The 12,935-nt window shown below is 37.6% G+C and overlaps 1 protein-coding gene across 1 annotated transcript in view; it reads right to left on the bottom strand.

Moving 5' to 3' along the window:
• Stet (stem cell tumor) overlaps positions 1 to 12,935 on the bottom strand; it is a 229,357-nt gene that overhangs the window by 34,769 nt on the left and 181,653 nt on the right. Inside the window, exon 3 of the mRNA XM_078185641.1 lies at positions 11,638 to 11,780. Coding sequence (XP_078041767.1) covers positions 11,638 to 11,780 — 143 coding nt within the window. The remainder of the gene's footprint in view (positions 1 to 11,637; positions 11,781 to 12,935) is intronic.

The raw sequence follows: 12,935 nt of genomic DNA, 5'->3' as shown, positions 1-12,935 counted from the left end.
TGGAAACTTGCCTTCAGGCTAATTCACAGAGATGTTGGTATACCATAACCATATCTTCGGCGATGAATTTTTTCACAGGATTCTTTTGCGAGATATACTACAGATATTATTGTTTTAGTTACTTCTGTGCGAAATTTATTATAGTCACTTTGTTGGTTTTCTTTGCGAAATATATTGGAATTACTTGGTCGACTTTTTGTGTGGTATGCAACGTAAATACTTTGTTGAGTTACTTCGAAAATATAATAGAAATACTTTGTTGGTGTTCTTTGTAAAATTAATTGCAGCTACTTTGTTGATTTTCTTTTTAAAATATGCTACAATGAGAGTGTTCATTTTCTTCATCAAATGTACTAGAACCACTTTGTTGATTTTCTTTGCAAAATATGTTAGAACTGCTTAGTTGGCTCTCTGTGTAAATTGCACTTCAGCCACTTTGTTGAGTTATTTGGAAAATACAATAGAGCCATTTTGTTCATTTTCTTTTTAAATTATCCCACAGTCACAATGTTTGTTTTCTTCGTCAAATATACTAGAGCAATTTTGTGAGTTTTTTTCTTTTAATATAGGAGATATATCATACTTTATTGATCGTCTTTACTAGAGTAGTATTGTTCATGCAAATGTCGCTTCCTGTCTTTCCGCTTGAAATATTAAACATTAATTGTGGAATTAAATCATAATAACTTTGTTGATGTCAAACCAAACCGGTTTCTTGGTTTTCCTTGTAAAACATACTAAATCGAATACTTTAAAGTAGTTTCGTTGGTCAAATATAATTTTATTTTAGGTTTTCTTTAGAAAATTATTAAATTGCAACTATTAGAAAATTATTAAATTGACAAATAATGATTAAATTACAATTATTAGAAAATTATTAAATTGACAAAGAATGATTGAATTACAATTATTAGAAAATTATTAAATTGACAAAGAATGATTGAATTACAATTATTAGGAAATTATTAAATTAACAAAAAGCAAGTTAAAAATCAAACAAAGAACACCGACGCGTCACGACGGAGTTGCGAAAAGGGGCAACGAGAGGAGGAAGTTTACGAAGAAGATCAGAACGAGGTCGCGGGATGAGAAACGACAGACCAATCGGAGATCCTAATTCCGTGCAACCTTGCGACCGATCATTGGTCTCGCTAATTCTGTGCGCCAGGAACGTTCCTCGGCTATTTCACCGCCCGCACACGGTCCTCGATTCGCGTTCCTGTTCGCGGACGTGGCACGGAAACTTCTTTTCGGACTCCCTATTTTCGCGAACGCTGCGATACCATTGTCCGATCCGACGGTGTTCCGCGTTCGCTTCCCGCAATTACCGCGATTGTCTCGATTTTTCTCGAGCTGCGGCATTCTCACGACGAGCGCGGGGGCCGCGGAGGACCGATGACGGCTCTTGGCGTCGACAGGCGACAACGTGTATCTCTAGAGGTCTGCGGTTTTCCAGATCGCTGATTGCTTCGAAAATAATTCTTATATATTGTATTACATATTTGTCATTATAATAGATTCTAATAAAGGTTAAGATTTTAGTAGATTTTTAATAAGTATGTAGAAATTGTGACACATTTTTAACAAAAATTCGAATAAATTGATTTTAGATAGGGACGAAATTCATCACGGTAGGTCTTATTTAAAATTCAATCATAACAAATTTACATTGTAAAACCGTACGGTAGTTTCAAAAACGAAATTATAATTATCAATCGAATGGTATATTCCACGAGTCATCGGTAAAATCGGTAAAACTATCGAAGCACCGCTGCTCGTCTTATTGCAGCCGCCCTCTAATTCCTCGGGCGGCTGTCCATCGACTCGGATCATCCCCCATGCAAAATGCAGAAGTTCCGCGCGGCGCGCGTGCCGTATCAAGGCCGACGGCTTCTTTTCTGCATTTATACGACATTAGACGAGTCGGCCGGCGTAATGGTCCCGGTCGTCGAGCATGCATAAAATGGCGCGCATCCGGGCAGGCCCGGTAAGATGGACGCCGTTATTTAAATCGAGCGCGGGTCGCCGCCATTTCGATTTTCCTTTATGCCGGAAGCAACGGCGTCGCGAGATCTCGGCTACAACGGAATCAATTCTTCCGGGGTGACTCGTCTGGGACCGCCTCCGTCTCGAACCCGTCGCGTCCCGTGGGACGATTGCATTTTTATAAGCGAACGGCATGCAGACACAATAGGATAGCACGCCGTCGGGAAATAGACAGATCCTGATCTGTTTATGGGGGGGGATCCGTCGGAATTTATGGGGCATCGGAGCGCCGCAACGCGGAGACCGGGATTTCGTTTTCACCTGACTTTCACCGCGTTTTTCGTGAAAGCGAACTTGTCCCGCGGAAATTTCGCCGATGCTCGATTCGATATCAATTTGAAATGGTGCCGGCCGTCGAGACTGAAAGTGAGATGATAGCAAGCACGCGGCTGATAGATAGCGTGAAAGTCTTGGGAGAAAACATTTCACCTGACTGACACGACTGTTGGACCACCTAGTGGTTGTTTATTATCATCGTTTCTTAGCTTGGCTTTTCATCACGGTTTTTTAGTTTAGTTTGTTTAGATGGTTTGTAATGGTGGCTTGATATTGTAATTCGTCATCTTAATATTAGTGTGAGCTTTAGACGGAAGTTCGAATAATCGTCGTCTTAATATTAGTGTAAATTTTAGACCGAAGTTTAATTAATCGTCGTTTTAATATTAGTGTAACGTTTAGATCGAAGTTTGAATGATCGCCGTTTTAACATTAGTGCAACTTTTAAATCGAAGTTTGCATAATCGCTGTCTTAATATTATTGTAACGTTTAGAACTCAGTTTAAATAATTCTCGTCTTAATATTAGTGCAATTTTTAGATCGAAGTTTAAATAACCGCCGTCTTAATATTAATGTAACTCTTAGATCGAAGTTTGAATAATCATTGTCTTAATATTAGCGTAACGTTTAGATCGAAGTTTGAATAATCGTTGTCTTAATATTAGTGCAACTTTTGAATCGAAGTTTGAATAATTGTCATCTTAATATTAGTGTAACATTTAGATCGGGGTTTAAATAACGCGAACTTGTTATTTGAGCGAGAGACCATGAAATCGTCTAGATTGATGCGACACGAGTGATAAATTGAACTTCGTTGCAATTTGAGATTGGTGATTACTAATGGATCCAACTTTATTGCTATAATATTGAAGTGCCGTAATAGATTCAACCTTGTTGCATTTTTAATTGAAAATACCCAACAGACTCATTCATATCGTATTTATGAACTGAAAGTAACTGATAGATTCGTCGCATTGATAAATGATTCAACATTGTTGCCGTTTTAAACGAACGGGTTGATAATCGTCGGATCACAATGTTACAATTGTCGACTGAATATCGCAAATAGACTGATCGTTGATGCAGTTATAACTACAGTGTAGTACGTAGGTTTATTATTGTTGAATTTTTAAATAGAGTGTTGTTAATAAACTCGTCACGTTTTTGCAATTTTCGAGCGAATATTACAGATAGATTCGTTATTGTTCTAAATTTAGATTAATCGTTGCTGTCATTCGAGTTAACTGCGCAATAATACATTAAACAAAGTTGCATACATATTTGGATACAGAATGTTAAATGAAAACAGCTAAAGAGGTTCACCTTGTAAGCCAGCAAGGATGAAATCGTCAACCTATCGTCGAACTCATCAACGATATCTCCGCAGGGTCAATTACACAATATTGCACTAAACAAAGTTGCATTTTCGAAAACAGAATATCGAATGAACACATCGAAAGATGATAAATTGATGAGCTAACATAGATCTAAACGAATGAACCCTTTAAAATTATCACCGCAGTGCCAACTGCACGATGATATACTGAACAAAGTTGCATTTATGGAAACAGAACGTCAAATGAAGACCTCGAATGATGATCATCTTGCAAGCCAACAAAGAAGAGACCAAGTGAACCTTTCAATGTATTCTCTGCAGTGTAAACTGCACAAAATTGCACTAAACAAAGTTGCATTTTCGAAAACAGGATATCCAATGAACACATCGAAAGATAATAAATTGAAGAGCTAACAAAGATCCAAATGAATGAGCCCTTCAAAATTATCATCGCAGTGCCAACTGCACAATGATATACCGAACAAAGTAGCATTTTTTGAAACGGAACGTCAAATGAAGACATCGAAAGACGATGAATTGAAAAGCTAATAATGATCCAAACGAATGAACTTTTAAAACTTGTCATCGCAGTGCCAACTGCACAACGATACACCGAACAAAGTTGTATTGCATAGACGCAAAATATAAAACGAGGATACGGCCAGACAATCGACTCGGTAGCGAACAAAGAATCGCGGGGACGATCATTCCAAGGTTTCCTTCACAATGCTATCCGCGCGAACGACACACCAATCAAAGTTCCACCGAAACGAATGCATCTGTAATTACGCACGGCCGGCAACGTCTTACAATAGGAATACCGGTACAGTTGCTGTTGGACAATGAAAGGCGGCGACGCGTTCGAGGATTCAGGCTAAACGTCGCGTCGCCGTCGGACAGATTGAAAAGCGGGGTGATTAACCGATCGCGGAGAGAAGAACGGGATCGGTTCGTTCGTTATTGGACCAGCGAAACGCTGAGACATCAGGCTCGACAAACTGGTCCCACGGTTCGGCGATAAGTACGAAGTTTTCGGGGTGTAATTAACAACTGGAAAGTAGTTAGAACGGCTGACAGCCTTACCCGCGTCTGCGGAACGTTCGAGTCAACTTGCTGAAACTACGCCTTTATTCGGGCGTTCCTCGATCGGCTGCACTTTCCGACGACTTCGAAGCCAACGCAACGTGTCCTTTTTGATGTTTGTGAACCTGACCCCGTACTTACACGTACGCGCGTCACTTGCCAATTCTTCAAGTCCTCCAACCCTCTGCGAGCCACCTATCTACCAGAATCCTTGCTAATAATTTCGCCGCGTTTTATTCGATGTAATTGCACTTAGTTATATGTTATAATTTAGTTATATATTGTAGTCTGCAATGTAAATAATAATATTTATATTCATATTTACTTATGTACTTAACACTACATATACTTATATATTATACTTCACGATGTATATAATATAATATAGACACAGTAGGATATAATAATTATGTAAAATTATGTACAATATAATAATAATATTTAAAACGTAACATATTATACTTTACAATTATACTATGATATAGTATATAATATAATATTAATTAACTTTATTTTTCAAATCATGTTCCGCTGGGCTTGCATCAGATAAAATTTATAATATTATATATATATATTAAACTCTATTTTATAATATGGAACATACATAATAACGATGTGAAACAATTATTCATGAAAAATAGATACTAATTACGTTACACATTCGATGACAATATGTCTATTTTACTTTACAAATCAATATCGAGGCTGAGAAAACAGTGTCGAATCTCTGCACGGTGATGAAGAAGAGGTTCGACGGAAGGTTAAAGAGTTCGAAAATCGATCGATCGCGTAAAAAGGAATACGGCTGGTCGCATTAATAACCGGCGTTGCTACAGCATCCTTTCGGCAACAAGAAAACTACTTTCACGGAAGACTGATAACGCCGGAAAAGGATCGGGAGTGAACGACGGGACGCCGCGGCGGGGGGGATGGAACAAAGGGAAAGAAGAAAGGGGAAGGCGCGCCGCCCACGGTCTATGGGAAAACGTCGGGTCACTCTTATCACCGTTTCCATACGCACGTAGGGAAAATGGTCGCCTTATCTGGCGTTTCCATGAATAATTTAGAGAGCTTCGCTGCTGAAAACTTCTCTCTACCGGCCTCGTTCTATCGTTCTCCGGCCGTGCTACACCCCACCCCTCCCCCTCCCCCTCCCCCACCGCCCCGCGCGCGCAACGCTCCTCCGACGGCATCGTCGTCCACGGGAAAAGAGAAAAAGGTTGGGCGGACGGAGAAAAGACCGGATCGGAAAGAGATGAGATCGCGACTCTTCACGGCTCTTCTATACTTTATGAATGTTCGTTTAGTTTAATTGCAAAAAATTGAAAAAATACGATCGATTTTAGCTTAAGTAACTTCGTTGCGGCCTCGCTGATATAGGGAGCCATGATCTTAATTTGCAGAGAAATTATCGACAATGATTTATATAATATTATATTTAATATTATAATATTTTATATCATTATCGTTATTATTATATTATATTATATTTAATATTAATAAGTTATATTTACAACTTGCGAAATTTTTAAGAGGCATTGGTAATTTAATTTTAAATAATTTTATAGTCGATGTTACCTAATTTTTCTTAACCTTAGTCTACGGTAAAACTATTCACTGTATTTACAATATTTTGAAAGGCAAAGTTAATGCGTTTTTAAGTCATTTTGTAGCGTTTACTATTATTATTTTTCTCGTAATTCATTTAAATGCCAGTTCGATTTTAAGCAATGTTATATCGGCGTACAATTATTGACAACGATTTAATAGCTCGTGGATTGTTCTAGTTCGAAATCCATTAATTTTCAGTTGGTGTCACTGATGCGCGGAGCTACATTATTAACAATGACGATAAATATCGGTTCTTGCTGTCGTTCGTTAACATAATATTCTGATCGCAGCCCGTGCGACTTCGTTGTAGATTTTTCGAGAAATTTCAGTTCCCGGGTTATGCTCCATTTTTGCAATACGGGGTTCGAGTATGACAGTGTTGCAAAGAAGATTTAAGGAAACCCGCGAAGGTAGAAATAGAGAAGCCTACAACCATAGAAGTAGATAATCTAGCAACTCTAAGTGAACTTGCATAAAATGCGTGCGCAAGGAGGTTGAAGAAAATGGCGTCCACGCGAGCGGAGCCTAGCGAAGACTATAATGAACAAGATTCCATAATTCGCAACTATCTTGATAAAACATTTCTTGTATTTTTCTAATAATCACCAACAGACTTTTTATCTCACCTTGATAAAATTAACTTAAATCTGCATTAAATAACATTACACTCGTTAATAAATAGCATTCACAGTTTTGTCAACAAATGCTGAGCAATTAAAATTGCAAATTTCTTTCTTTATATTTATTTTTTATTATATCTATAGACTGACAATGGCCTGATAAAAGAATGCGTAATGTGATTCGTTTGATAGGTTATGTAGGCAGGGTTTGCTTTCGCAACGAGACGAGATATTTTTAAATTAAGCATCGCCGAGAGTTTTTCTTATGAAAATGTGGCGAGAACTGCGAGAGAGAGAGAGAGAGAGAGAGAGAGAGCGAGAGAGAGTAATTTTTGTTCGCGACGCTTTAGCTCTCGCGTTTACAAAGTTGCATCCCCGGGAACGGTGAAAACGCGAAAATTTTTAAGGGATGATTTCACCCTTTTCACACTGAACTTCCGCCGCGGAATGAAAAAACTGTTTTTTATCCAGACCGACGCGCTTTACAACCACCGCGAAGCTTTATCAGCACAGCAATTTTCCTGTTGCGGAAGATTCGCGAATTATTCCCCGCTTTTCATGCTCGGTAGAAGTAGGTACCACCAATATTCCACACAACGTAATCGCAAGTAATTGTACGCGGCATTTTTAATATTTAGCACGTATGCTACGGGATTTTTATTTGTTGGTTATTATTATTATTCAATATTTATTCATTGTTAATTTGTACTATTCATTTTCTACTATTTTGGTCACTTTTGCTATTCAGTTTTTATTATTCAGTAATTTCCATTGTACAATTTTTATTGTTTGGAAATTTTCGCTACACACTTTTTACCTTTTTGGTAATTCTGGCTACTCGATTTATTTGTTCAATAATTTCTATTTCTTTAGATTTGTATCATAAGATTTTCAATGTTTGGTAAATTTTATTATTCAATTTGAATTCTTCAATTTTTATCAGTCACTATTTTCTGTTACTTAATTTTTATTGTCAGCTAATATTTGCTATTCAATTTGTATTACCCTGGTAATTCTTATTATTCAATTTTTACTGTTTGCTGATCAACACCATTCAATTTTTAATGTACTGGTAATCTGTACTCTTTAAATATTATTTACTGTCTCTGTCAAGAATCCATCCAGAGCTCATTGAACATTTGTAAATTGCACAATAGAAATCTTCATAAAGTTAAAAACCAGTATCAGCCTTCAGTATTAAAAATCAATATCAGAAATTTAAAAATTCCATTTAAAAACCTAAAATCCAAATTCCTAAAAATATTCTTAAACACGCGAGAATCATGATTATCACGAATTAACCGGTAAGATAACGAGCCGGCCGCCAACAAAAATGGCGTCCGAAAGGAAGTGGCCCGCTTAAAATTCGTGGCGCGCGCCGCGAAAAAATGGGCACACGTGACAGATTGCACATTTCGGCGACCACTTTTCCTCGATTGGCCGCGCGAATGCACTCGATGCAACTGCCGCGTTAATCCTTGACGCTAATTTCGCTTTCGGCGGCTCTCTCGCGCGAATCACGTTGCAATCTCCCAGCGAATCGAATCGAATCGAATCGAATTCAACCGTCGTTCCGCCGGTCGAACAGAATTACGTAAATGTGCTGGCACGCGCCCTGGTCCCATGCCGGAAAATATGTTTCCTTCCGCCGCTCTCCCTGCCCGTGCGCGCCCCCGCGCCATTGGCTATTTTTCGCAAGGAACCGTCTCGCCGAACTTTTTCTCTCCTGTCTATTGTTTTATCACCGCGTTGCCTCTTCTTCCCCCACCACCCTCCAGCCATTTTTCTTGCGAGAAGACGCTGAGGGCTGCTGAAATTTATTTAGCTGTATTACGGATTTATAGTGATCGCTGTTATTACCGTAGGGTGCTGTTCCGTTTGCTCGAGGGTCTGTCCAGATTTATATCTGCTGGGGAAAACGCCACGGAGGATGTAGCTTCGGATAGTTGATAACTTTGATTGGATGGCAGAGTATTCGGCGCGTCCGAATATCATAGTTATTCTCAAAATTCGGTGGATTGTGGAGCAAGATTACGATGTGCGTAGCGGCGGTAATTTATTTATTCATAAGGTGGCTACGTTTTTATGACATTCAAGAACAAAATGTAATTTTGTCGATTTTAAATTATATTTCTGTATACTGGGATGTTTTTAAGTATTAGATTATGATTTTATATATTGAACTATATTTTTATATATTGGACTATAGTTTCATATATTAGACTATATTTTTACACATTGAGCTATGTTTTAATGTATTAAACTATATTTTTACAAATTAGACTATCATTTCATGTATTGATCTCCATTGTCGTATATTGGACTATAATTGAGCCGTTCAGTGCACACATCGACTAACTCCATAAAACAAAAAGTCGAGAAACGCGATGAAATGATGTACATTGATTTTTAAAATTCCTGTTATAACATAGATTCACATATATAATGTAGAATGAATAAATACAGATATAGCTTTCATTTAACGTATAATTTAATGTATAAAATTAATATTATTTAATGTATAAAATTAACAAGAAAGAATAGCTAAAAAGAAAAAAAAGAAAAAAAAAATTTTGCCGTTTAATGGTGTTAATCTTTATTATTCAGGAAAGTTATTATAAATATAAAAAGTTATGACTATACCAAGTGCTTTGACACTTAAATTTAAGATTTTTCAAAAAGTGGAGTTAATCGACGTGTGCACTGGGCGGCTCAATTTTGTATATTAAACTGTATTTTTACATACTGCATTATACTGTCTACTATCACAAAGCATGCAAATATAGTCCTCCCGTGACAAGAAAACCTTCTCGTGTTCACATATTCCCCTTCTTCTCACCGCGCAAAGACTATATAATATGTATAGTCTGCTAACATCCGCCATTTTTCTTCTTCGTTTCAATAACCTTCTAAAAATCAGTCTAAACATGTCCACGAATCACTTTAAAACTATCATTAAAAATAATTGCTTGTCCTATATATAATCTCAACCATCCCTTCACTTTTCACAAACAAGAAACTTTAAACATCCAAAGCACCGATCAAAAACAACTCAAACGCCAGGTTAAATTCTCAAAAATCCGGAATCTTCGATTCATTTATTTTCAAGCAGGGAACTCAGCGACACCAAAGCATTTCGGTAAAAGTGAAACAATTCCGTTTCTTTCGAACAACAATGAATTGTTTAACCAGATGCTTGAAAATCTGTCACCGACGCTTAAGTTTAAGAGGCGCTCCGCTTGGATCCGTACGACGGATTAATCGCGAGCTAAAATAAAACGGGCACGTCCGAGTATCGAATGAAACATCGAACAACGTTTCAATAACCGGGTATAATAACGCGTAAAAACGTCGTCGTTAAAGAACAGTAATCGACGTTTTAAACATTCCAAATTGGGATTTATATGCGGCGACTCGCCGATAAATCGTTCATAAATTTCAATTTCCACGTATTCGAAAATTCATCGCGCCGCGATTATTTACATTATACATGGCATGCATGTATGTATTTGAATATATATATATATTTTTTTATAAATTTTTAACATATTTATATGTATATATATATAACATTTGAAAAAATAATGGGGCAGCTTATGAAGCTTGTAAAAACAGAACTCCGTCGCCGATTGTGCCCATAAATAATTCCACATACATCATCGCGTTCCGCGTTTCCCGAGGCACGCCGCGTCGCGATTCCAAATTAATATTAATTGCTTTTTGTTCAAATTATTTAAATACGCGCCAGCTAATGTTTGCATTACGATTGCTGATGAACGCGGACGATTGGAACGGTACAATGAAATGAAATACGTTTTAATAGCAAGTTACACGTAGCGTTCCGACAAAATGGCCGCTCGTTTCGTTCGTATTTTTCATTAATTCTATTGTATCATTTTTCGTTGTTTTTCAAACAAAATTGCCTATACTTTTAATAAATATACATTTTAAAATCGATGACTGCGAAAGTTCCGTTTGATTAATTAAATATGAATGTTGGAGATGATGGTTTCAATTATTAATCATTGACATTAAGTTCGATTAAAGTTGATCCAAGTTCGTGAAAGAAAATTAATGCACGAAGAATTTTAATAGCTGCGATAAAATGACTAGAAATTGATAAATTCAGTCTCATAATTTCGAAATTGGTCAATTAATAAAGGGTTTGATAATATTTCTACCTTTGGGTAAACATAATCAATAGTTGTTCCGTTAATTATATCTTGATTTCGCTATTTATAATGTACGATATATAAAACTGCATAAATTAATGCTTTTGTTGCTGCATTGATTTTTCTTTGAATATTTCAATAAAATAAGAGAAGAAAATAATGAGAATAAAATAATAGTATTTCTCGACACAAACAAGGTAATTTGTAATCTATTAATTCGGAACATTATATTTGATCTTCTCTTTTCATTTTTCTTAATTCTTATTCTATTAGTTATCAACACTGTGTTCTATCTTTTCTCTTGATCGTTCTTAACCTTTACTGCGTTAATTATTAATATTGTATTTCATCTTTCCCCATAACTTCTGTAACTGTACCATGCTTATAAAATTGATACATTTTTCTCTGAGCTGTTTAATGGTTTATTTTTATAACAGATCAACGAACACAGAAGTTGTCAATTTATGGTAGGTCGAACAGGTTGGTACTCACCCGGCATGAAGGAACATATAGAACGCGAACCTCCAGAGCTCGAGACGTTTGTCCGGCCTGTAAATGAAGACACTATCGATTGGTACCGGACCCGACGGATTCACTTCTCCCATCGCCACTGTGTAGTACGTGAAGAAACCCAGCTGGAACAAGCACGACGAAGATCATTAGCAAGGGCATCGTCTACAAGAATTTAATAACGAAGAATGTAATATTGTCACGCTGTGTCCAACTTATCGATGTTATTAAATGGAACGTCTGACTTTTATTTAACCACTTAGCTGCGTCGATATATTTCGAAGATAAATTTTCTTACGCGTTTTATCGATTCCACTAACTGTAGTCTTTATGATAATTCTTCTAGAATTAGCCTAAAGTGTGTGGAATTTATGAACACGTTACCATAAGCATTTTGAGATAAATCGTAGGAGAAGTATTTTTATTCTAACACGTAAAATTACCATTTCCTTATTACGCGTATACACGACGTACACAGATAAAAGGTTAAATTTCTGTTTCTTTGCAAGAGTCTTGTAAAATTCGCATTTCGTACAAGGATCCGCGATTTGATTATAGTATTAACGATTTAATACTGTGTGCCGTTCGTAGATTAATCAGACTGTTGGAGTTGACAGATTAACCCTTAAGTTCGCAGTTTAATCCTCTGTTGCGAGAATTTTTGTCATAAATTGAAAACAATATAATTAGACGAGAAATGAAGAAAGGGAGAGAAAGAAAAGAGAAAGAGAGAAAAAGGAGAGGAAAGAAGAGAAAAGAGAGAGACGACAGACAGACAGAGAGAGAGAGAGAGAGAGGGCGAGAGAGGGAGAAAGAGGGCAGTTACAGTTTCGCCTAATGCCGAAGATTGCCACTCTAATTCGCGGTTTTCGTGCGCAACAAAGGCGCAGCCACGTTCGCCCGGTTTTCAGGAACGGCGTCAGCGTCGACGCAATATCACAAAGCCTGATTTATATTGACCATTCACGCTCAACCACCGCCGTAATGCTGCACGCACAACCGGCTCTCGCACACCCCCGTCACTTACATTCACTCGAGAACCCGGAAGTCCGGATCATTATGACGTAATAAACGTCCCTACCACGCCGTCTGTCACTCGTGTGCCTTATTACGCCGCCAGACCTCTCTGCCACTGCCATTCGGAAATCCCATGGGGTGCCGCCCGTAGTTCGAAGTTTTTCGAACGAAGTTGCAATTAATTAGAGGGTGCCGGATCCTACTTCGGCGGGAGAGACACTCGACTTTCGTGACGCAGGGTCGACAGGTGTTCCCGTTCGCAG

The sequence above is a fragment of the Augochlora pura genome, chromosome 7 (assembly GCF_028453695.1).
Source record: "Augochlora pura isolate Apur16 chromosome 7, APUR_v2.2.1, whole genome shotgun sequence".
Classification (NCBI taxonomy): Eukaryota; Metazoa; Arthropoda; class Insecta; order Hymenoptera; family Halictidae; genus Augochlora; species Augochlora pura.
This window is presented reverse-complemented; position numbering and strand designations above follow the sequence as displayed.